Source organism: Myotis lucifugus, unplaced genomic scaffold (assembly GCF_000147115.1).
Source record: "Myotis lucifugus unplaced genomic scaffold, Myoluc2.0 scaffold_12, whole genome shotgun sequence".
Classification (NCBI taxonomy): domain Eukaryota; kingdom Metazoa; phylum Chordata; class Mammalia; order Chiroptera; family Vespertilionidae; genus Myotis; species Myotis lucifugus.
The window spans coordinates 7,828,014-7,853,788 of record NW_005871060.1 but is presented as its reverse complement, the minus strand read 5'-3'; the positions used below and the strand labels follow the sequence as shown (position 1 = coordinate 7,853,788).

Sequence of the window (25,775 nt, the reverse complement as noted above, 5' to 3'; positions counted from 1 at the left end):
CATCCCTCACTAACCCCCCTGCTGGCCTGGTCACCCCATGCAGCCTGCTTGTTCAGTCATTTGGTCGTCCCTTACTAACCCCCCTGCCGGCCTGGTTGTAGGCAGCCATCCTGTGAGGGTGTGAGGGTTAATTTGCATATTACCTCTTTATTATATAGGATAACTAATATAGTTTGTTAATGCAGAATACATTATTATAAAAATTTTTAAATGTTAAAAATATTTACATTTATGAAATAGGGAAAAAACAAACATCAAAACTGAATAGAGCCGAAACCGGTTTGGCTCAGTGGATAGAGCGTCGGCCTGCAGACTGAAAGGTCCCAGGTTCGATTCCGGTCAAGGGCATGCACCTGGGTTGCGGGCACATCCCCAGTAGGAGATGTGCCGGAGGCAGCTGATCAATGTTTCTCTCTCATCAATGTTTCTAGCTCTTTATCTCTCTCCCTTCCTCTCTGTAAAAAATCAATAAAATATATATATTAAAAAACAAACAAACAAAAAAAACTGAATAGAAACTTGAAAGAGTATACTATAGGACAGTGATGGCGAACCTATGACACACATCTCAGAGGTGACACTCAAACTCATTTTGGGTGACACGCATCGACAGAGACAAAAAATTACATAATTCAAATATTTGTCTCTCGCAACGGCCCAGTGTTGGGCATCACTTGAGTAATATTATTACTCACGTTACTCATGATCAATAATGCAATTCTAAAACCGGATGTAAACATGTACATTGGTGTTGTGTAGCAAAGATACATAGTGTAAACATCCAAGATATATTGTTCCAATATTGACATTAATATAAAAAGGTTAAGAATTGCACTATAAAGAGATTAATCTTTACTTGTGACATTTTATTTTTACTCGAGTGACAAAATGCCCAATTCTGGAAACGGCCTCATTATTGTCAACATGTGCCTCGGGTAAGCTTCCCGTGCGTTCGGGTGCATTTGGCAAACGGACGCACTTGATGCCATGTTCATTAGGAGACAGGAGTGGGAGGGTTAGGAGAAAAAGATATACAGTACAACAGTGCTCGACGAGACATTTGTCAGATAACTGATTACAGCACCATATATTTGTTGGTTATACATACTATCTTTGAATTGTTTTGCACCAGGAGTCAGTGCAACAACACTGCAAAAAGTTAACAGGTAAGAAACCTATCAACCTTTTATAAATGACGCCGTGATTTATATTTATTTATTTTTGCAGCCATGTGATGGAGAATCAAAAAAATTAAAAAGCAAGATTGAATGATAAAGGAAGTGGAAGTAGCAGTAGCCGACCCTTTCAAGACATATGGACCAATATGTACGGGATTCTCGACAGAAACAACAGATCATTGTGCATACTGTGTAATGAAACGGTAGTAAGCAGAACGTGGAATGTAAAGAGACATTTTGAAACTAATCATTGTCAGCTCTTGAAAAAAAGTATCGATGAAAGGAAGGAATACATTTCTAGGCAGCTACACCTCTATAAAAGTCAATCCAATTCAATCATTAAATTTGTAAGATGCTCTACAAATTTAACAGCAGCAAGTTACTGTATTGCTCACTCCATAGCTCAGCATGGAAAAGCCCTCAGTGACGGAGAATTTATTAAGGAAACATTTCTAAGATGTGCACCAGCTCTATTTCACGATATGAAAAATAAAGATGATATTATTAAAAGAATTTCTGAGTTACCACTCAGTAGAAATACTATCAAAGACAGAATAATAGATCTTAACAAAAACGTACATCAATTTAAAAAAGACTTAAATAGTTGTAAATATTTTTCGATTTCTCTTGATGAAACTACTGATGTCACATCAAATGCTCGGTTGGCCATTATTGCTAGATATTCTGATGGTCTCACAATGAGAGAAGAGTTGATAAAGTTAGAATCAGTGCCAATAAGTACATCAGGAAACGAAATATGTAAGGTTGTTATAAAAACATTCAGTGACCTAAATGAAAGGGCGAGGGCTAGGCCCTCCACCTTGCCCCAGGGTAAGGGCTAGGCCCTCCACCTTGCCCCAGGGTAAGGGCTACGCCCTCCACCTTGCCCCAGGGTAAGTGCTCCATCTTACCTTGGCCACGCGCTTGGCAAGGAGCTTCTTCCCGGAAGTCTAAGCCTCTGCTAGCCGCACCCAGGAACAAGACACAGACTTGTGCCTGGGCCAATCGGGCAGAGCACAGTCCTTTCTCCTCCCTTTCCTCCAACTCCCCTATATAACCGGTCTCCACACAGAGTTATCTCTCTCTGCTTCTGTCGCTGCGTCGGCAAGGTGGGGGAGCCGAGCTAGCTCGAATAAAGACTCTTATGCTTTTGCATCGGACTGGCTGGCTCCCTGATGTGGTTTAAGGTTGTTATAAAAACATTCAGTGACCTAAACATTGATATCTCTAAAATTGTGTCAGTCAAGACAGATGGGGCACCAAATATGGTGGGAAAAAATGTGGGATTCCTGAAATTGTTTATGGAAGCTATTAGACATCCACTTGTACCTTTTCATTGCATTATCCATCAGGAGGTGTTGTGTGCCAAATCGGGATTCTCAGAATTGAATGATTTAATGTCAGTTGTAACAAAAGTTGTGAATTTTATAGCTTCTCGACCCCTTCACAAGCGAGAATTTTCTGCACTTTTATAGGAAGTTGATTCAACCTACAGTGGACTACTGATGTTCAATAATGTGAGATGGCTGAGTAGAGGTAAAGTACTTGAGCAATTTGTGGACTGCTTTGAAGAAATTACGGTATTTATTGAGAATAAGGATCTGGCAAACTATCCTCAGATCAATGATCATAAGTGGGTCAGCAATTTGATGTTTTTTACAGATCTCTCTGTTCATATGAATGAACTGAACTTAAAATTACAAGGTTTTGGCAAAAGTATTGATGTTACGTTTGGATACATCAAATCTTTTGAAAGTAAACTTAAAATTTTCAAGCGAGATATTGAAACTAAAACTTATAAGTATTTTCCTCGGATAAAAAAGTATTTTGAGAAGGCCACTACAACGAGTGTAATGTGTTGGGTCCAGGGGTTCCCAAAGGTATGGATGGAGTCGGCGAAGAGTGAAGGAATGACACGGGGACAGCATTCAGTTGATCAGCATAGCCAGGTTCTCTTTCCGGGTTCTTTAGTCAGGTTCTCCCGCCAGGTTCTCTCTCTAGTCTCCTGTTACATCTGTATTTATACCATTTGATTTTAATCCTATCCATTCTATTCCAAAGGTTAGGGCTTTTGTTATCTCCATTCCAAGGTTACTACTCTACTGTTCTGTTAAGCTACAAGGAAGTAACTGAAGGAGATTATCCTAAGTAAAGATTATGTAGCTTAAGCGTGATTGTTTGTAGTTAAGGTGATTAACTACCCGCCTGGCACTTAGTTAAGGGGTTTTACTGATTTATTCCCTTCCTTAGTCCTGTTAATCCCTAACTTCAGGGAAAAATTCCCACCTGGAGAAACAACCTTCCTCAGAGAGGTGACCCTGGTTAAAACACATAGCGCTAAGAAGGGGAGCAAACATATTAAGAACAGTATGCCATATATGCCAGGTCCCTTGAAACATATGCTGTGCAGATGTTTCTTCCCTGCAGCGACTGTGTCAAGCAGCAAGGATGGACAGGCTTCCGGCAGTAATGGAGTCCATACTTATGTACCAGAATATAGTAAACTCGTTATTTGAACAGTTCAGCAAAAGATTTGACCAATTTAGAAGCCAAGAACAGACAATTAAAATAATTAAGTATCCGGATGTAGTTGTTTACAGTACTTTGGAATTAAAGGATTTCCAATGGGTGCAAATTGACAATTTAGAGATGCAACTTGCAGATTTTCAAGGTAGCATTTGGTCTCATGTGTTTGTCAACTTAAGGTCGAAACTTGAAAATCTGGAACAAAATCGTTTGAATAATGAAGACTGCAACTACGAGCAAGAAATTTTGAGTGCCTGGAACAGAGTACCTGACACTTTTAGTGACATAAAAAATCTAGCGATGGCTTTGCTAACAATTTTTTCAACATATATTTGTGAGACTTTGTTCTCAGCATTAAATAATATTAAAACGAACAAAAGAAACCGGCTAACAGATGAAGTTAGTGGCGCTTGCTTGGCCTTGAAGTGCACCAAGTACGAACCTGCAATCGAAGAATTAGCAGACAAACTTCAGCACCAAAAAAGTCACTAATTTCTAGTTTTCGTAACATTTGATTATCATTGTTTTTATTATTATTTTTTTCTAAATGTACATTGTTTTTGTTTTTGTTCATTTTATACATATTTTTGGTTGATTTTTCTTTGTTAAATGGCATTTAAATATATAAAATAAATATCAAAAATATAAATCTTTTTTTTACTTATGGTTGCAAATATCAAAAAAAAATTATGAATAATATTTCTATATGTGACACAGCACCAGAATTAAGTTAGGGTTTTTCAAAATGTTGACATGCCGAGCTTAAAAGGTTCGCCATCACTGCTATAGGAGTATCTACAATAATAAAAGCGTAATATGCTAATTAGACCAGATGTCCTTCTGGATGTACGACCTTCTGGACAAAGCCGCGGTGGCGGGGGCCAAGGCAGAAGCCACAGAGGCGGCAGAGGCCCCCAGCCGCTGTGGCGGGTGGGGGCTGAGCCCCTTGCACGAATTTCATGCATCGGGCCTTATTTAGTATTTAAATAAGATTCTAAAACAGGGGTGGGCAAACTTTTTGACTCGAGGGCCACAATGGGTTCTTAAACTGGACCGGAGGGCCGGAACAAAAGCATGGATGGAGTGTTTGTGTGAACTAATATAAATTCAAAGTAAACAGCATTACATAAAAGGGTACGGTCTTTTTTTTTTTTTTTTTTAGTTTTATTCATTTCAAACGGGCCGGATCCGGCCTGCGGGCCGTAGTTTGCCCACGGCTGTTCTAAAACAAGCAAAACAAATCCCTGGTATTACAAGTCAGAGCAGTACAATGAGGGAGGCAACAGCTGACAGGGGACAGGCCGGGCTTCCGGAGTGTCCCTTGACCGGTTGGTTCCACAAGCATGTTCACTTTGTGCAAACGCATTAACTGTATAATAATGTCTGTCTTTTTCAGTTTGTTAAACTCCCAAAACAATTTTTAGAAAGAACAAAAAAAGGGGGGAAGGAAAGAAGGTAGGGAGAAATATAAGTGAGCTCAGGTTCAATGGTCTGATGCTGATAAATCTGGAAATCACAGCAGAAGCCTTAATTATTTATAAGAACTAAAACAAATATTGTCATTACACATTACATTCATGGTCTGTCCACACGTATGACTTCTGATAGCCCTGAGCATAGCAAGGGTTCACACTCCGACTTCTATGTAGTTTGAGTGATCAGAGCTGCACACTCAATACACATCTGTTTCCTTTAAAATGTGCTTGTCCTGGACCAGTGCCACATAAATCTGATGTTTTCTTCTGGACTACTAAAAGATTAAAGCCTGCCATGACGCAGCATTCAAACACATGAGCTGTTGTATATATTAAAAACAGAGCTCCGTTTAGGATTCCCCCTCGCTTATCACATGTACTGGGTATTAAAATTAAAAGCAGCACTTCAAGGAGAGGAGGAACTAGAAAGATAAATGTAACAAATAATAATAATAAAAAACAATTCTGTAACTGCTAGAATGTTACTATAAAGGGCAGTCACCGTCCTCTTTAATTAGCAACAATAGGAAGCAAAATACCTTTTTTTAAATATATTTTTGATTTCAGAGAGGAAGGGAGAGGGAGAGAGAGACAGAAACATCAATGATGAGAGAGAATCATCTATCGGCTGCCTCCTGCACGTCCCCCACTGGGGATCGAGCCCGCAACCCAGGCACATGCCCCCGACCGGAATCAATCCCGCGACCCCCCAGTCCGCAGGCTGACGCCCTATCCACCTAGCCAAGCCGGCTAGGGCAGCAAAATACCTTTTTAATCTTGCTACTGACACCAGAAATTATACTGGATGCAATGTCAACTACTAGAAATTTCTGAAAAAAATCAGATCTCCACAAAAATCTTACAATTGAAATTTAAAATGTCTCCATCCCCTATAATTTTTCACTAATCTGATATATAGGTTCTTTTGTAGGAAGGCCCAGTTTTAATAGTCTATAGAATTCAACACTCCCTAATTGATGAATTCAAAGGGACCCTAATCAAAATGCCAACAATAATTTTCCTCGAAAATAATAAAGGACTTCAGAGCACACTTAAAAATGTAATCAGTTGTGAATAGAATAGCTATGAAAAATCCTAAAAATGAAACAAAGATGACAAAGAATCTGCCTGAATATTAGGATCTATAAAAACACAACAAAATAGGATGGCACCGGTGCCAGACGAAACAATCAATGGGAACAATAGTATAATAGACTCCAGAATGTGATGGGATTTAGACATAGCACTTAAATCAGTGGACAGAAGATAGATGATTTAATAAATTATGTTAAAACAACCGGTTAGACTTTTGCTTTTACAAAAAAAAAAGCCTCCTTAACATCCCCTGGACTTTTTCATTTTCTTATTAATATGGAAATTTACAACACATACTTTACACTAAAATTTATTACGAATAGATCAAAACACTATAAAGTCAAAGGCAATTTAAGAGGACTAAGCAGCTAACTAAATGTGTGAAACCAACTGTGTGGGAATTACAGGGAACTAGAAAACATCTGTGCTTTCCCAACTTTTTTTTTTTTTAATTAATACCAAATCTCGCTGGGGCAAGCCAACACAGCAGATGTCTGCAGGAGGAAATCAGGTGGGAGTTCTGGTTGACCTGCAGGCTGAGAGGAGTCACATCTTAGCACACCTGGGAAGTATTGATGACATACCACGTGGGAAGTACTGAATTAGCACGCTCAGGCCCTGTTTACAAGAGCAGTGGCTCTTCAAGTCTGTTTCTTTATGACAATGCATGACAATGTTGTTAAACCTGACGTTTTTCAAGAGAAGATAGAAGTCTAGATTGTTATGTAAAAAACATGGGCAGCTACACGTTTTTAGAAAACTGTGAGGGGCTGCACAAAGCCCATCTGTTGGCCAGATCTAGCCCATAGACCACCAGCTTACAAATTCTGATTTAAGTGCAAAAAATGAAACCATTCAAGCGCTGCAGAGAACACACGACATTATTTTCATAGTTTTGGAGTAAGAAAGACCTAAGCGCAATCAAAACCAGAGTGCATAAAGAACAAGGCATTAACTACATAAGAATGTAAAACTTATGTGTAACCGAACATTAGGAACAAGCCTAAAGACAGAGGACAGCAGTCTCCCCCCAGGCTCTCTGCAGCGCGGAGTGCTGCAGCCTGGTCTCCAGCCTTCTCTGTGGGGGAGGAGAGGGTGCCCGGCTTAACAACAGTGCCAGAACCACCTGGACAGAGAGTTGTTTAAATGAACAGAAAGGGGGAGGAAGCAGGAAAGGATCCAGGATGGACAGGCACCATCATCTATTACTCAATAAATATGAATTAAGTTTGAGTTTACATATCTCATACTTTAACATCTTTTTGAATATTTACTAGAATATAAAAAACACTGATCAGTGATATTAAGAATTTTTCCTGGCTATCAAATGAGTTATTCTTTTTTTAAAATATATATTTATTGATTTCAGAAAGGAAGGGAGAGGGAGAGAGAGATAGAAACATCAACAGTGAGAGAGAATCATTGATCGGCTGCCTCCTGCACGCCCCCTACTAGGGATCGAGCCCACAACCCAGGCATGGGAATCAAACCATGACCTTCTGGTTCATAGGTCGATGCTCAACCAACCACTGAGCCACGCTGGCAGGGCAGAGTTGTTCTTTTTTTTTAATACTTACCTGAGGATATCCAGTTGATTTCAGAGAGAGTAGAGGAGAGAGAAAGAGGGAATGGGGGCATGGGGAAGAAAGGGAGAGAGGGAGGGGAGGAAGAAGAGAGGCAGAGGGAGAATGTGAGAGACATGGATATGAGAAGACAGATGGATTGGTTGACCAGTCTGGGTTCAATCCTGAAATACATGCCCTTAATGGGGAATTGAACCGGAGACACTTCACTGCACTGGCCTATACTCTAACCACTCAACACGGGCCAGGGCTCGAATGAGTTATTCTTAGTAACTCCTTCAGAAAGTGAACATGCAACCCTCAACCAACACTGGCCATGTAGCATATGCAAGAAGGCAGTTAACTGTATGTGCAGAGTTGGAAGAAGAAATGTAAAAGTCAGAAAATGTAACAATGATAGAATGTCCTCCTTCAAGGCTCTCATGATAAGGTGAATTTCATCATGATGTCTGTTCCAGCACATGCCGAGTATGTGCACATTTTACCAAATCCGTGCAATATGGACCAGTGTCTTGAACACTGAATTAGGATGCTGATCTAATGTTAAACATCCACATGTTAAAGAGATGAGTTGAGACTCAGAAAGTACTAGATTTAAAGAAAGTATAGCAGGTTTGACTTTGTGTAGAGAAAACTAAATTTTCACACATTTTCATAAATTGCAAGAAGTGAAAAGGTGCCAATTTATTCTTTCAAAAATAGATTATAAAATTAAATATCATCTTATCTTTGAATCACAGATTTCAGGGTTACCTGTTGCTGCCGCTGCGGACTCTTTCAGTGAATGCCATTGCTGCCAATCAGTGGGAAGTGACAAGTCTATTCATCTGAAAGAGAAAGAGCTTGTGAATATCAGTCCATAAGTAAACTCATAGGCACATCTGACCTGTAAGAAATCTTCCTGGAGACAGAATTCAAAGTTCTCATTTGGATTAGAGAATGGTTCTTTACCAGCTCCCAATTGCATGAATAAATCGGCTAGCATATGTCAAAGGAAAAATGCACTTTTAATTTTGAGGCTGCTACTCAAAGCCATTTCAACAAGAAAAAAAATGTACGCAAGTTTATCATGAGAAGGAAGAAAGGAAATAACATTTCCTCAGTGTCTACGATGTGCTAAGCATCATGTTAAATGCTTTTTAAAAATGACATTTCATGTAAACATTACAATAAACTTGCAAGGTACATACTAATGCCCCATTTTACAGATACGAAAACTATAACTCAGTTTTAAGTTTCCTGAGGTAACAGGTTGTGTCATCATCTTCACTAGAATCAGGAGGAAAGGCAAAGGAGTAGGCAAGAGAAAGGCAGTCAACATTGATCTTTATGTAAGAATTCAACACTTAATAAAATAAGAAAGTGGGCCCCCCAGTAAAACCCAATCTTAAGATTTTACTTCCACTCAGAAAAGGTACTTAATTAATCCCCAAGGCAATTCTTGAGCAATCTCTCATAAAGTAATGGATATTGTTTGTGGGTGGGAGGGGTGTGAGTGAAAGAGAGAGAGAGAGAGAGACAGAGAGAGAGAGAGAATATATAAGTGTGTGTGATCCCAAATGGCCTTCCTACTATCTTCTGGATCTCTAGAAACAACCTCTCTCTATGGTTAACACTATCTACAGCTGTTTCCTTTTCCCTTTCTTGTGTTTGTAAATGTGCTGCACATCTCCTAACTCGCTTTAAATAGTTTTTATTTTTTCAAACATCCTTAAGGCAAAGGGTATGTTACTACATTATCTAGTACAGATTTAACAAACTTTTTGATACGAATGGAAACTCTGCATGAAACCTGTAACCATGTTAGCTGCCTGCTTGTTTAACAGGCTAGCTGCTACACTGTGGGCTGAAGTTGAAACACTGTCTATAGCACTTCAGCTCCACTCTGACTCCGATAAGGCCTTTCATCTCGCTCTCCATGACATGAAAATTGCTGTCTTGAAGACCACAATGTTTCCATATGAGTAGATATCATGTGTCATTCCTCTCTCCTCCCGCAAAACAATGAAACAGATGCTGCAAATATTCTAATTAAACGCACTCTGGTAGCGATCTAAGTTTTTCAGGGTCAAACGTGTTTTGGAGTCGGTCTCTCCTCCAACCAGCTAGAGTGGCCCTAGGCAAGTTTCCCAAATTCTCCAACCCAAATCTTGACACCACCACTCCATCGCGCCTTAGTCTCTCTCTTTCCTCCTCTCAACACACTTTAATTTCTCTTTCTCCCCATCTCTCTATTTCTATCCTGCCTTTCCTCCTCCCTCCCCTTGCCCCCATCATTTTCTCTTTCCCCTCTAACCCTTTCTCCCCTCCCCACCCCTTGCTGCTCTCTCACTTTCTCTTGGCATGCAGGGCTGGCACACAGTAAGTCATCGGTTCTCAACCTGTGGGTCACGACCCCTTTGGCGGTCGAACGACCCTTTCACAGGGGTCGCCTAAGACCATCCTGCATATCAGATATTTACATTATGATTCATAACAGTAGCAACATTACAGTTATGAAGTAGCAACGAAAATAAATTTTTTTAATATATTTTATTGATTTTTTACAGAGAGGAAGGGAGAGGGATAGAGAGTTAGAAACATCGATCAGCTGCCTCCTGCACACTCCCCACTGGGGATGTGCCCGCAACCAAGGTACATGCCCTTGACCGGAATCGAACCCGGGACCTTTCAGTCCGCAGGCTGATGCTCTATCCACCGAGCCAAACCAGTCAGGGGCTACAACGAAAATAATTTTATGGTTGGGTCACAACATGAGGAACTGTATTTAAAGGGCCAGAAGGTTGAGAACCACTGCAGTAAGTGATCAATAAAATAGGCATCAGTTTTGGCACTATCCTTGCTAACAATGTGAATCCTTTTGAAGAGTCTGTGATGGTAGTCCCCCACATGACCCTCCCCTTGAAGATGCCCCACCTGCTTGCAGCCCAACAGCATTCACTCCTAAGCCCGCTGGCAGAGACTGAAAGGGCAGTTTGGGATGTTGATGGCTGCCAAACTGAAGGAGTGGCCCTGGGTCCTCTGTCTGATCATTTACTCACTGAGCCAACAAGTATTCCTGCACATCTACTCAAAGCCAGGAACTGAGAATGAGAGGGAAGGGAACAGACTCTTGCCATCATCTGAGTTTACAAGCTATAGGAGGTCAAAAACAAACAAACAAACATAGTATTTGGATGTTAAATATTAAAAGGTGCTACAGAGGGAAATGAAGAGAAAGTATAGAGTGCCGGAGAGGAAATGAGGTAAGGTGTTGCAATTTTACATAGCGTGGTCAGAGAATGTAACATTTGAGCAAAGTGAAGAGCAAACTGTGATCTATAGTGAAATATGGTCCTAGAACTGGTGATAATGATGTGTCCATGTAGGCTCATCAGTTAGAATCACCTGGGGCCCTAACTGGTTTGGCTCAGTGGATAGAGCGTCGGCCTGCGGACTAAAGGTCCCAGGTTCGATTCCAGTCAAGGGCATGTACCTTGGTTGCAGGTGGGAGGTGTGCAGGGAGGCAGCTGATCGGTGTTTCTCTCTCATCGATGTTTCTAACTTTCTATCCCTCTCCCTTCCTCTCTGTAAAAAAATCAATAAAATATACTAAAAAAAAAAAAAGAATCACCTGGGAATCTTTTTAAAATCCTGATTTCTGGGCTTCATCCTCCGGAAATTCTGTTTCTTTGTTACTAATGTTGTGGCCTCGCCCCATAACAAAGAAACAGAATTTCCGGAGGATGAGGCCCAGCAATCAGTATTTTAAAAAGATTCCCAGGTGATTCTAATGTGCAGCCAAGGTTGAGAACCACTGCTCTAGTGGAAGATGCTGATTATGGGGAAGCTGTGCATGTGTGGGGCAGGGAGAGCTATGGGAAATCTCTGTGCCTTTGGCTCAAATTTGCTGTGAACCTGAAAGTTCTCCAAAACAGTGTATTTTTAAAAAATGGTTCTAGACCAGGGGTGGGCAAACTTTTTGACTCAAGGGCCACAATGGATTCTTAAACTGGACTGGAGGGCCGGAACAAAAGCATGGATGGAGTGTTTGTGTGAACTAATATAAATTCAAAGTAACATCATTACATAAAAGGGTACGGTCCTTTTTTTTTTTTTTTTTATTAGTTTTATTCATTTCAAACGCCCACGGGCCGTAGTTTGCCCACGGCTGTTCTAGACTGACTAACCTAAGACTGACTGAAGAATTCAGCCCAACCCGTGGGTGCCATTACTGACTTGTTGGGAGGTGGGTGGAGACGTATTTTCTGAGAGATCTGGCCCCTGGGCACAGCTTTGCTGGAAGGCACAGTCCTTTCCACAGAGGCAGAGGCGAGGAGGCGGAATCAGCAGATTATCCACTATCTCATTTACGACTCACAGTCAGACCCAAGTCAGCTGAAAGCCTGTTCAGGTGCTGATGCCTGACTGCACAGTTGCATGGAGTAGCCATGCAAGCCAGCCATCAGGTGGGGTTAGCATCGAGGCCTGCTGTGGTCAGGAAGGTATTATCCTAAACCACGGCTAAGAAAGGAAATTAGTATATGCTTCCCTTTAGCAATTCTTCAAAAAACTTTCTTAAAAATATAGTCACATCCTGGCTGGGTGGCTCAGTTAGTTGGAGTGTCATCCCGTGAACCGAAAGGCTGTGAGTTCAATTCCCAGTCAGGGCACATACCTAGGATGCCAGTTCCACTCCCGGTTGGGGCGCATGCAGGAGGTAGCCAATCAATGTTTCTTTCTCATTAATGCTTTCTCCCTCCCTTCCCCCCGCCCCTCCCCCTCCTTCTCTCTTACTCTCACCAATGAACATATATCCTTTGGTGAGGATTATATATATACTAGAGGCCTGGTGCACGAAATTCAGGCATGGGGGGAGGGGGGTCCCCTCAGCCCAGCCTGCACCCTCTCCAATCCAGGATTCCTCAGGGAATGTCCAAGTGCCGGTTTAGGCCCGATCCTGGCAGTCAGACATTCCTCTCACAATCCTGGACCACTCCTAATTGCTTGCTCACCTGCCTGCGGGCCTGATCGCCCCTCACTGTCTCTGCATGCTGGCCTGATCGCCCGTAACTGCTCCCCCTGCGGGCCGGGTTCCCCCAAACCCCCCCCCCCCCCCCCGCTGGCCTGGTCACCCCCAACTGCCCCCCCCTTGCTGGCCTGGTTGCCCCCAACTGCCCCCCCCCCCACCTGCCTGGTCGCCCCACGCAGCCTGCTGTTCAGTTGTTTGGTCGTCCCTCACTAACCCCCCTGCGGCCTGGTCGTAGGCAGCCATCTTGTGAGGGTGTGAGGGTTAATTCGCATATTACCTCTTTATTATATAGGACTCAGATATCTACAAGGTATGTGCCAATAAAATATTGTTTAAATAAGAAGAAAACTGGTAACCTAATACATACCAACACAGAAATGGCTAAATCCATTAGATCACAGCACAACATGCAATGTAACATCAAAAGAATAAGTTTATCCAAATAAGATGCTGAACAAAATGCATAATGTGAAAACAAAAACACGATGTGAGCTTAAAAAGAAAATGCTTCATGTTTATGTTTACGGTAACACACACTCCCACACAAGTGTGCGTGCACATATACCAAACTGCTAGTAGTAGCTTTCTGAAAAAGGGCACCTTCATCACCTTTTATTATTATGCAATGAATCACTTACTACCTTTGTAAACATTTTTTTTCTCTAAACATGGGGGTTGGAGGGGAAATGTACTGGTCTATAAATATTGAAATCAAAAGATACATTTTTATATTATTTTCACTAAATTATAAAGAAAAATGGAATAATAAATGGGGGGTGTTTTAAAATACTCCCACTAAAAAGAACAGGGAAGATACCAACATGGCTCTTATTTTATTATTTGTTATTTTTAAAAAATATGTTTTTATTGATTTTAGAGAGAGAGGAAGGGAGATGGAGAGAAACATCAACTGGCTGCCTCCTGCCCACCCCCCCTCCCCCGCCCCCAATCTCTCTACTGGGGCTTAAGCCAGCAACCTGGGCATGTGCCCCAACGGGGAATCAAACCAGCAACCTCTAGGTGCATGGGATGACACTCAACCAACTGAGCCACACTGGCCAGGGCAACATGGCTCTATTTTAAAACGGGGCAGTACTGTGTAGCAGAAAGAAACTAGGCTCAAGTGAGACAGGTGATCACTTTGGGCAAACTAAGCCCTATCAGTCTCAGTGCTCCCCTCTGTAAAATAGAAAACGGCCTATTTTTCAGGTACTGAGACGAGTGAATTATATAATCTAGCTAAAATGCCTAGCATGCTGACACGTCTAGATATTCCATACATAGCAGCTCTTTTTATTTCAGTCAGCACTGTCTGCATTCAATTTTATGTATGTGACACAGACTATTATGTCTCATTTAGAAATGTACCTCACCAGGTACATTTAAGTGACCCTTCTATGGTCCTTCAAGTCTCTTGCAAAACAAATTTATTCAGAAATAAAAATGCTATATATCTCAAACTGCTCTTCTCTCCAAAATAGCAGGTAAAACAGGTCAAGTAAAAAAAAAAAATTTAGTGTTATAGACATTCTCATACCATACACACATATAATTACAAGGAAAGAAAAAAGGGCTGCCCTAGCTGGTTTGGCTCAAGTGGATAGAGCATCAGCCTGCGGACTGAATGGTCCCGGGTTCAATTCTGGTCAGAGCACATGCTTGGGTTGTGGGCTCGATCCCCAGTGAGGGGTGTGCAGGAAGCAGCCGATCGATGATTTTCTCTCATCACTAATGATTCTATCTCTCTCTCCCTTCCTCTCTGAAATCAATAAAAATATGTATTTTTTTTTTAAAAAAAGGGCCTTGGTCAGTTGCCAGTTCAATTCTGGGTCAGGGCACATGCCCGGGTTGAGGGTTCGATTCCTGGTTGGTGTGTGCGGGATCAATGTTTCTCTCTTACATCGATATCTCTCACTCTTTCTCTCCCTCTCCCTTTCTCTCTCTCTCTCTCTCTCTCAAATCAATATAATCATATGTTTAAAAAAGGAAAGAAAAAAGGGAAGGAATACAAAATATGGCTCAGGATATTTGAAATATTCTGTTCTAGGTCATTAAGTGCTTCTAAAACCTAGCACATTCCAGGGAACCTCCTCTCAGGAGCTTTTTGTTTTTGTTTTTGTTTTTATGACAGGCTAGTTAAAAGGCCTGCTTTGCAACCCGCTAGCTATATGACCTCAAGGAAATACTGTTCTTCTCTAAGGTCTCAGCTTCCTCATCAGTAATACGGGGATTCATGGGGTTGCTACAGGATTAAATGTTTGCAGTACTTTTATCATCATGCTCAGCTCATGGTAAGCACCCGATAAATGGTAGTAGTTGCTCTGGTTACTTTTCTGCCAACCAAACCACATGCTATGGAGAATTCATACATTAGAGAGGCTCTTCAACTGGACAAACAGCTATGCAGGTCTCCAAGCCCCATGACTCTGACCCAGTTTCCATAGGAGACTCTGAGGAAAGGAATTCAGTCTGGAGGCCCCACACATACCCCCCCAGGAACAACAGTCTCTTCCTAATGGACAATGTGTCAGTGGTGAGTCATAGGTCACACATGTTTTCATCTGAATTCTCCAGAATTCTACCCCAAGGAGATCATAATCTCCCAGGGGCTCCAAACTGACAGATCGCCTCCAGGTCCTTTAGCTCCAATGCCATATGGAGCCCACAAGCTTAGAAATCCATCATGGAACACAATTTCCCCAACTATCTCTTCTCCACTTCAAATATTTGTTCAAGGGGGCTCTGGCACTACCCCAAACCCAAGTACACACCCCACATCCTGTTAACTCCCTCTCATCATTCGGGTCTCAGCTCAATGATACGTTCTCAAAGAGGCCTTCCCTGATTATAACAGCTAACATTGCACAGCTGTGCCCTCAACCACACCCTCTAACCAACCCCCTCTATTCCATTAGACTCTATGCAGGTTAGGAATGTATCTCACTGCAAATAACAGTTGCTTAATTAATAGACCTTTATATTTCTCCTATAATGAGTCTAGAAGATGGGAGCTACTGCTGGTATAGGTATAGCTGTCCAATGAGGCCATCAGCAGTTCTGTCTCCTGCTCTGCCATTTTCAGCATGCTCTTTACGCCTGTCACCTCATGGCACAAAAAGGTTGCTGCCCTAACCCAACATCTTATCTACATTTCAGGCAAGAAGAAAATGAGAGGATGTGGTGGCTCTGCGTCCTTTTGTCAAAAAAAAAAAAAAAAAAAAAAGGAATATCTTTCCCCCAAACTTTGGCTTTCAAAAAAAGAACTAGGGCACATGGCCTCAAGCTGGCTGCAGGGGAGACAGAAAATCAGAACACAAATTGTGTCCTCACTGAGAACACACATGATCTGTCACCTGAGGCTGAGTACAATGTAGTCCCCCACACAATTAAGGTTCCCTTAGCAACAACAAATGGGAGTGGGCATTTTCCTAAATATCAGTGTTGACCACACGTCTTCCTACAGTACTTAACACTCTCTGAAATTAACAGACACTAAATAAATAGGCAGATATTAATTGCTTATATTGCCTCAGCGGAATGCAAACCTCATGTCTAACTTTACATATATATACATCCAGAGTCTATATTTTAAAATAATTGGCTGTCAACTTTCTCACAGCAGGCAGGTATCATAGACACTGAAGTATAGTGAGAATAGTCTAGGTTATGTTTTAGGGGCAAAATAACCCCCAAATCACAGTGGCTTGTCAGAACAAAGAATTACTTCATGCTCGTTCTTTATGACTATTGCATGTTGGTGTGCTGGAGTAGAGAGAAGGGTAGGAGCTTCTCTCCACTTGGAGAAACCCAAGCTGTTGGAAGCTCCATTATCTCAAAATGTAGCTTCAGGGTTTACTGTAACAAGAGACAGTTGGAGGGTCTTAGATTCCTCAGCCCAGGAATACACGTTACTCCCACAGACAGTCTACTGGACAGAATTAGTCACACAATTCTGTGTAACCATAAGGAGGTAGAGAAACATGGGAGAGCACATGAATATTAGAAGTTAAATGTTGCTGTTTCATTCCCCGTGGGCTGGTAAAATATCTTATGATGCATGATCCCCATTTTAGAAGTTAGACCCACTAAACAAGTTTCTTGGAACAAACTCAAAGTTAGGGATACTCAGTAAATCAATTATTTCAACTGATAAGGCAACACATCATTTAAAAACACATTTTTTTTGTCCTTCAGGAGTAACAATCCTATATAATAAAAGGCTAATATGCAAATAGAACGAATGGCGGAACCAAACCACCGAACCGGTCGCTATGATGTGCGCTGACCACCAGGGGCATGCATGTTAGCCGTGGTGGGGTGGTGGAGCAGGTGAGTGGGGGCACCAGACCAAGGTGGGGCACTGGTCGCTGTCATTGGGGCGAGCCTCTGGTGGTTACCGAAAATTCTTTGCTCCTGCACGCCATGGTCCTGCCCAGAGCTTGCACCTGCTGCTGGCACTGGCCCTGCTTGCACCTGCTGCGGGCACCGGAGCTCGCACCCACAGCGGCTGCTGGCCCCATCAGCACATGGGAGCAGCGGCGGCAGGAGCGGGGCTGCCGGCAGACAGGGAATGGGGGGCCGCAGTGGGAGGGGCTGGGCAGGGGCACAGAGGATGGGCCAGACCCACCCCTGTGCCCACCGCAGCCTCGTGCCCCACAGTTCCTTTCAAGACGTATGAATTCGTGCATTGGGCCCCTAGTCCTATATAATAAAAGCATAGTATGCAAACTGTCCCATCAACTGGGAGTTCTTCTGGGAGTTCAACCAGGGGGCAGGCTGGCCGTGGGAAGGGAGGGAGTACCCGGCCAGCAGCCGGCAGCCGCTAGGGACCCTGCCAGTGCACGAATTTCGTACACCGGGGCCTCTAGTAAGAAATATTTATGTAGCACTTAAGCTCTGTTCCAAGTACTTGCCAATCTTAGTGCCTTTAATCTACCCAACTACCCAATAAGAGACTTACTACTACATTGTTAACCCCATTTTATAATGAGAGCCAATCCTCCTTGGACCTATGGCATTTCTGCACACTGTACAGGCAGAAGCACCAAATGCCATTGTTCCATACAACCTTTAAGGATGCTTGTATAGAGAATAGACTCGGAAAACAGAGACGGTGTCTTCCTCTAGCAAAGGGCAGCATGCTGACTGTCCAGTATCTTCAAGATAACGTGTCCCTTTCAGTAATGGGCATACATGCTTACTGCCCATTATAAAAGATTAGGATTCCCTAAACTCAGGATTCCTCTCCTGTAATGCAACTCACTGTCTTTGCAGGTGTCACCTGGCTCTCTCCACATCTCCCTTTGGGAACTGGGGCTTAGGGAACCAGAGTAAGGAAATGTTGATACTCTGGCTACAGCTATTATTAGTAACTAGAGGCCCAGTGCATGAAATTCGTGCATGGGTAGGGTCCCTAGTGGCTGCTGGCTGCCACCGGGGCCTTCCTTCATTCCATGCCCCACCCTGGTGGTCAGCGCACGTAATAGTGAGTGATCGAACTCCCCAGGGGACACTTTGCATATTAGGCTCTTATCCTATACTAGGGGCCCGGTGCACGAAATTCGTGCACTGGGTGCGGGGGCGGGGGGGGGGGTGTCCCTCAGCCCAGCCTGCCCCTTCTCACATACTGGGAGCCCTCAGGCGTTGACCCTCATCACCCTCCAATCACAGGCCTGGGCAGGGGACCCTCATTTCCCCCCGATCACTGGTTCTGCCCCCCGCCCAGGCCTGATGCCTCTGGCCCAGGCGTCAGGCCTGGGCAGGGGACCCTCAGCCCCCTCGATTGCTGGCTCTGCCTCCCGCCCAGGCCTGATGCCTCGGCCAGAGGAGTTGACCCTCATCACCCTCCCATCGCCGATCACTGGATCAGCCCTTTGCCCAGGCCTGAGGCCTCCGGCAGAGGTGTCAGGCCTGGGCAGGGGACCCCCAGCTCCCACCATTCCCGGCTCTGCCCCTGCTACCCACGATCTCTGGCACCGCCCCTGCCAAGACCTAAGGCCTCTGGTGGAGGCATTAGTCCTGGGCAGGATACCCCCAGCTCCCCGCGATCTCCCGCTCTGCCCCTGCCTAGACCTAATGCCTCTGGCCAAGGCGTTAGGCCTGGGCAGGGGACCCCCAGCTGCTCACAATTGCTGACTCCGCCCCTGCCAATGCCTAACGCCTCTGGCCAAGGCGTTAGGTCTGTGTAGGGGAGCCCCAGCTCCCCACGATTGCAGGCTCCACCCCTGCCCAGGCCTAACGTCTTTGGCCAAGGCTTTAGGCCTGGGCAAGGGATCCCTAGCTCCCCGGACTGCCGGCTCCGTCCCTGCCCAGCTCCCATTGCTGGCTCCACCCCTGCTTCCCACTATCACTGGCTGGGGTGGCAAAGGCGCCTGGTTCTCTGATCACAGCTGGAGGGCAGGGCAAAGGCCAGGGCCGCCTTTGCCCTGCCCCCAGCTCTTAGCTCCCCCCTGGGTTTCCGATCACCATCAATGGCAGGGGGCTTCTTCCGTCCTTTCCCTTTCGCCTCCCAGCATTGTGCCTACATATGCAAATTAGCCGCCATCTTTGTTGGTGGTTAACCGCCATCTTGGCTGGCAGTTAATTTGCATATCACCCTGTGCCGGAAGCCGGTCCATCCTTGCTGCTTGACACAGTCACTGAAGGGAAGAAACATCTGTACCACATATGTTTCAAGGAACTGGCGTATATGTTTACTCCCCTTCTTGGCGCTATGTGTTTTAACCAAGGTCACCTCTCCGAGAAAGGTTGTTTCCCCAGGTAGGGATTTTTCCCTGAAGTTAGGGAGGGAATAAAACCCCTTAACTAAGTGCCAGGCGGTTAATCACTTTAACTAAGAACAATCACACTTAAGCTACATAAATGGAATGGAGATAAGAAACGTCCTAACCTTTGGAATAGAAATTGATAGGATTAAAATCAACTGGTATAAATACAGATGTAACAAGACAACAGGACACAGAACCTAGAAACAGAACCTAGCGAGAGAACCTGGCTGAAGAACCTAGAGACAGAACCTAGAGAGAGAACCTAGCGAGAGAACCTGGCTGAAGAACCTAGAGACAGAACCTAGGAACAGAACCTAGAGAGAGAACCTAGCGAGAGAACATGGCAAAAGATCCTGGACAGAACCTGGCTACAGAACCTGGCAAGGGAACCTCGCTATGCTGACCAACTGAAGGCTGTCTCCATGTCATTCCTTCTTCGCCGACTCTGTCCACACCTTTGGGGACCCCTGGACCCGCTGGGGTTGGACCCCAGCAGCCCTGATTAGCCAATGGGAAGGGTAGCGGTCATAGGATAATTACCATGTTTCTCTTTTATTAGATAGGATAATAAAAGGCTAATATGCAAATCAATCAAACAGCAAAACGACCAGGTCATTATGATGTGCACTGACCATCCTGGTGGTCAGTGCGATCCCACAGGGGGAGTGCCACTCAGCCAGAAGCCGGGCTCATGGCTGGTGAGCACAGTGGCAGTGGCAGGAACCTCCCCCGCCTCCACGGCAGCGCTAAGGATGTCCAACTGCTGGCTTAGAATATCCCCCGAGGGCTCCCGGACTAAGAAAGGGCACAGACTGGGCTGAGGGATGCCACCCCCCCCCCCCAGTGCACAAATTTCATGCACTGTGTCTCTAGTATATATAGATAAAGTCATTCCCAGGAGTCCATGAGACTGTGGCAGGTTTGTTAGCTTGAAAATAGGGTAAGGTTTCAGAGCATTAGCTTGAAAATAGGGTAAAGTTTCAGAGCCTTCATAGTTAACAAGAAGTTAAGTAATTTGCCTAAGGTCTAACAGCTAGTGAGTGTCCTATCCAAGATTCAAGCCCAAGCTGTCGGGCTCAGAAACCATACTTTTAAATTCTCTGCTACACTTCAGTAGTCCTCAAAGTGTAGTTCCAAACCTGGCAGCATCACCACCACCTGCGAACATGTTACAAATGCAAATTCCTGGGCATTACCGCAGACTACTGAATCAGAAACCTGGGGGAGAGGAGCAGAGACATCTGTGTTTGAACAAGGCTTCCAAGAGATTCTGATGCTTACATTCTCTATATGTTCACTGACTCTACAAGATGGAAGGAAATGGTATGGCTATATCCTGGACTGTGAACTGACTTTCCATAACTTGAGTAACAAATTTCAAGCACTAAGGGAGACCGACAGTTCATAAGCCCTTGCATTTCATTTTTAGGAAGGTAAGGATCTTCATCTGGTGCAAATAAACACCACATGTCTGTTTAATAGGTCTGCATAATATTTTCCTTTGGAGTCACAAACATATGTCCAGAATGCTAAATGAAAATACCTCCTTTTTCATTCCCATAATTGATCAGAAAGAATTACTTAGCCAAGGAGAAACACTATTTATATTTTATTTAGAGTCAAGCTGTAATTCCTGAAAAACAGGAAACCACATATCAACACAGCCAGCACAGTGTACCACAGCAGAAAGGGCACCAGGCTTTGAGTCATAGTCAAGTCACTTCTTCAACTCAATTTCCTGATTTTCCAATGGAAAATGAACTCCAACTTCAGAATCACAATTAGACTTAAATGATACGTCTTGTGAGCAGTGGTAAACAGCTTTTGTGCTACGTGAATATACACTCCACCTGCTTGGAGTACTGTCTGGCACATAGAAGATGCTCAGTACTTATGAGGTAACAGGAATAACTATGAGGTATTATATTAATGATTTAACTGATTCCTCTGGGCTCCACTTTTCACAATAATCTCAGTCTTTTAGGAGGAAAAAGTCACTCTAACAAGAAATCCTTAGTCATGTTTAAAATGGGCCAGATAATTTAAGAAAATCAGCTGATGTCCTTCCCCAGGAGAACACGAGTGAAGGAGTTCTGTCCTAAGGATAAGACAGCAACTGCAATTAGCAACCCTGATGGCCTTGGGGCCTCATGGCTTCAAGTCTGTAACAAAGTGTCCTGCACATATAAATGGTCAGGAATAAAGGATGTGTTACTACAAAGCACAACATAGTGCACATTTATTTCTGCCCTGTGGTAGAATTATAGTAATTCAGCAACTATTAAATAAGCTACAACTGTACACAATAGAAAGACTGCTAAAAAAAACAAACAAAAAAAACCCACTGCCAATGATATCATTTGGGAATAGAAACCATTGTTGAATTTATAATTTAATGAGGGAAATACAATTTACAATTATTTACAAAGCTTTGTATATTTCTGGTAAATGGAGTTCCTTAATTTATACTGTCTCCAACATACTTTCTCAATCTCCTGAAAAATTAGTTAACGGTCTAGAGTCTTGAAAAGGGAACTTTGGGCTTTTAGCTTTAACAGACATATCTAAGATAAGATAGCAAATAGATTCAAGTTGAAGGCCAATTTTCAGTGTAGGGGCTTTAACAGTCAGATGAATAGCCCTGTTATGTTGCTATACCTTATGGGACATCTGCAGGGTATATTGCTCCCTGTGTATGATCCAAAATATTTACATGTAAATTAGCTTTACCTTTTAAACAGTGAAAGCATAAATCCATCTCAAGATTTGGAACAGTCTTATCTGAGGTTCTGCTTCCCGGCATATGTCGACAGTTTGGCTCAAATAAACTCACAAAAATTCTTAAAAAAAAAAAATTGGAACAGTCAACTAACTTCATAAAGAATTATGCCAATTTCTTTATGAAAGAGCACAAATTACAGAGTTGAGGATGAAACTTCTTTCACTTTGTAAAACATTAAAAAGAATTTTTACCAGTCTTTTCAACTCTCAAGGCAATATACATTGCTTTGTAGAGCTCAATTAAAAAAAAAAAAAGTAACTTTTAGTTCAACCAACTTGTTACAAAATTCAGTTAAGCCAGATAGGAAACTGGAGAAGCAGCCAGTTTGATGGAGTCTACTACTACTGTCTTGTGACGCCAGTGAAACAGTGACTTCTGGTGGCAAAAAAAAAATACATATTGTGCAGCTGGCAGGAGAAAGAAAGCAGTGCTTAAAATCTGCTGGGCTTTCCTCTTGCCATAAATCCTCTGTCTCTGGATGGTTTTTGAATTCTAAGTTAAACACATTATGATTCTTTGACATTGTATTTGTACAGAATTGAAGAATTAAGGCAAGACAAACGCCAAGGACGCTACAGAAATTCAATTGCTACAGTAAGTGACGAAGACACATTAACTCTGATACGTAACCGTTCACTTTCTTCCAGCGGGGTGGGGATCCCCAATATCTAAACTCACTTTTGTCAAAGCCTTGGATTCCGCTCTTCAACACCTTTTTGTCTTAAAGTGACCGAATCTGTCCCAAATCCTTTCCTTGATTCCCACTCTCCTAAATTAGTTGAATTCAAAAAGTTTTAAGTACTAGCTATCTACTTTCTTGCTTTCTCTCCTAGTCTCCCTTCATTTTCTTGGGCCATTTATCCCCTAGTTTTCTCTCCATTCCTTTTCCGCATATTTATCTTCAAATATAATACTCTCCGACACTGGCAAGAGACACCTTTAAATTAAAGCAGGCAAACCATCCAGAATTTTCAACTCTCCTGTGAATTTATTCCCAGAATATCCACTCAAGGAATCCTTTCCACTGCAGACGAAAGGCAAGCTAAGGAAATGCATTAGACAGAGGAAGTAAACATTGAAACAGGGCCATGCCTGGGTAGTCTTAAGCCGCTTAGCAGTTCTAGTTAGGCTCTCGGGTCCAAAGGTCTCTTTCTTTTTCGTGCTTTCTCTCCCCACTCGGAGTCTGAAACCACAGGGGTCTGGGAGAGCAATCCACCGCCGCCTACCTTCTACCAGCTCTGCAGGCCCTTGCTCTGAAATCACCTGGCACCAGCAAAATCCCCACACCCCTCCGGCACCTCCCTCGCCGGACGGTTCTATGCCTCAATTACTGAGTCCCTCTCACTTTGCAGCTGTCCCGGGGAACACAGACTAAGGTCTTCGCCTTCATTTACGGTTTCGCTTATTTAAGGTTGAAAATCCGTCTGGTTCCTGGATGGTATACCCTATCCTCCGTCTCCCACCTCCAACGGGCGCCAACAGGGTTAAAATCACCCCATCCCACCCTCAAAACGCAAAACAAAACATGGGGTCCGCAAGGCCCTCCCGACCGCCCCCTCCGCCCCTGCCCCTCCCCCAGGACACACCTCCACCTCCAAGCCCAGGATCTTCCAGGGACAATTTGCATAACAATATGGGGTGTGGAAACTCCTAGAAGACCCACCGACTAGGAAAGCACCAAGACCCTGCAAGGCCCCTCGCAGCTTCTTTGACTGACATGACGATAAGGGAAAGTACGATTCAGACCACCCTCCAATTCCTCTCCCTTTTAAGGCGCCCACCCTAGCGCTCCCGACGTCGCAGGCGACAGTCCCAGGGGATCGCACGCAGGAGAAGATCCGGAGAAATTCATCAGCCCCACGCTCTGCAGGCGCCGCCTCCCTCGTCCGGGGGCGAGTCGCGGAGACGCCCCCAACTTCTCCCCTCCCTCGCCGCGGGCTGCGGACCACCGACGCGCGCCTCCCCCTCGGCCTCCATCAGCTGAGACTGGAACCGCTCATCTCTCCTAGGCGCCAGGGGGAGGGGTGACAATGCCGGGAAGAGGGGGGGCCTCGGATGGGGGAGAGAAAAGCCCCGCTTTACGCCCCGAGAAACTTCTGGGACTCTTCTATTACGCAACCCGGGGACCAGGTTCAAACGACCGAACATCTTTCCGTGAGACGCGGAGCACTCCGGCAGATGCCCGATGGGGGGCGGTGGGAGTGGGGGAGGAGGATGGGTCTCTTCCTGTGGCCCCCTCCCGGCTTTTTCTAGACGGTACCTGCCGCTCACTTGCAAGTAAGGGCGGTGCAAGCTCCGCGTCTCCCGAGGTTCCCACCGGAAAAGTGGGAAGGCCAGCGACTTGAGTCAGCGTGCTGGGAAGCCGGCGGCAAGGCGGGGGAGAGCCTGGGCTTCCCAGAAGTCGGCGGCGGCGGTTCGGGGCCAGACTCACACCCAACCCGGGGGCGCGCAGTGCTCCGCTCACCTTCCAGACCTTTCGTTCTTCAGTGTCCGGGTCGTGCGCCCTCGCCGCCTCCGCCCTCCCCTGACCTGTTGCGGTGGGGAAGGGGCGTGGGTGCGCAGAGCGCAGAGCAAGCAGCTCGTCCTCCCTGGGGTCAGCGGCGTCTGGCACGGGACGCGACTCCCGAGCCGCGGGGACCAGGGTGCAGCTGTGCTCGCGATGCACAGGCGACGGCCGAGTGCGCAGGAGTCGCGCGCCCCAGCGCTCCGGGTTCGCAAACTCCGCGCGCCGGTGGCCCGGGAGCGCCCGGGAGGCGAGGCCACGCCCTCCTCGGAGGCCACGCCCCGCTCCTCCCCTCTCCCCTGGAGCCGCGCTGCCCGCTCCGCCCGGCCCACGCCCTCTAGCTGGCGCCAACCAAATGGCGAGGAGCACCACCGCCCTCCCGGGGAGACCCGTGGGAGGATGGAGGGGGGGCAGTGGCTCCGGATGGAGTGCTGCAGGGACAGCACCCGCAGCGTGGGTGACCCTGCCCCGGGCGGGGATGGGGCACAGGAACCCTTCTGCTTTACAGCGAGATTAAGCTCAGGGTCAAGTTCTGACTAAAAGTGTCAAGGAGCCTTTTTGCAATCTGCTATACAATTGAAACAGAATCTGTGCCCTTCGGAGGAGATAATAACTAACATCTGGGGAGCGTTTTACAGCTTCTAAAGGGCTTTTCATACACAGGCTATCTCATCTTCGCAACAAACTTATAACAGATAAATAAAACCAAAGAGCTGAAAATAGGTGTTGTGCCCAAAGTTACCAGCTACGAAGTGGCTTGGGAAACCAGGTCTCTTGAACCCAGCCTCCAGGTTCTTGCTCTTCACCAGCCCAATCCCAGAAAATTCTAGGGGCTTTGGCAAACAGCCCCAAAGA

General features: G+C 44.7%; 1 protein-coding gene across 8 annotated transcripts in view; it reads right to left on the bottom strand.

Moving 5' to 3' along the window:
* Positions 1 to 25,020, bottom strand: part of AFF1 (AF4/FMR2 family member 1) — a 195,769-nt gene extending 170,749 nt beyond the window's left edge. For 7 of the 8 annotated variants that reach the window (XM_014452055.2, XM_023750407.1, XM_023750410.1 and 4 more), the window contains exons 1-2: positions 24,882 to 25,020; positions 8,611 to 8,684 (exon numbers count right to left, since the gene is read on the bottom strand). In XM_014452055.2, coding sequence (XP_014307541.1) covers positions 8,611 to 8,648 — 38 coding nt within the window. In that variant the 5' untranslated portion in view covers positions 8,649 to 8,684; positions 24,882 to 25,020. Of the gene's footprint in view, positions 1 to 8,610; positions 8,685 to 24,881 lie in introns of those variants that run through there. The other variant, XM_023750408.1, reaches the window with a different exon arrangement.
* Positions 25,021 to 25,775: the final 755 nt, after the last annotated feature.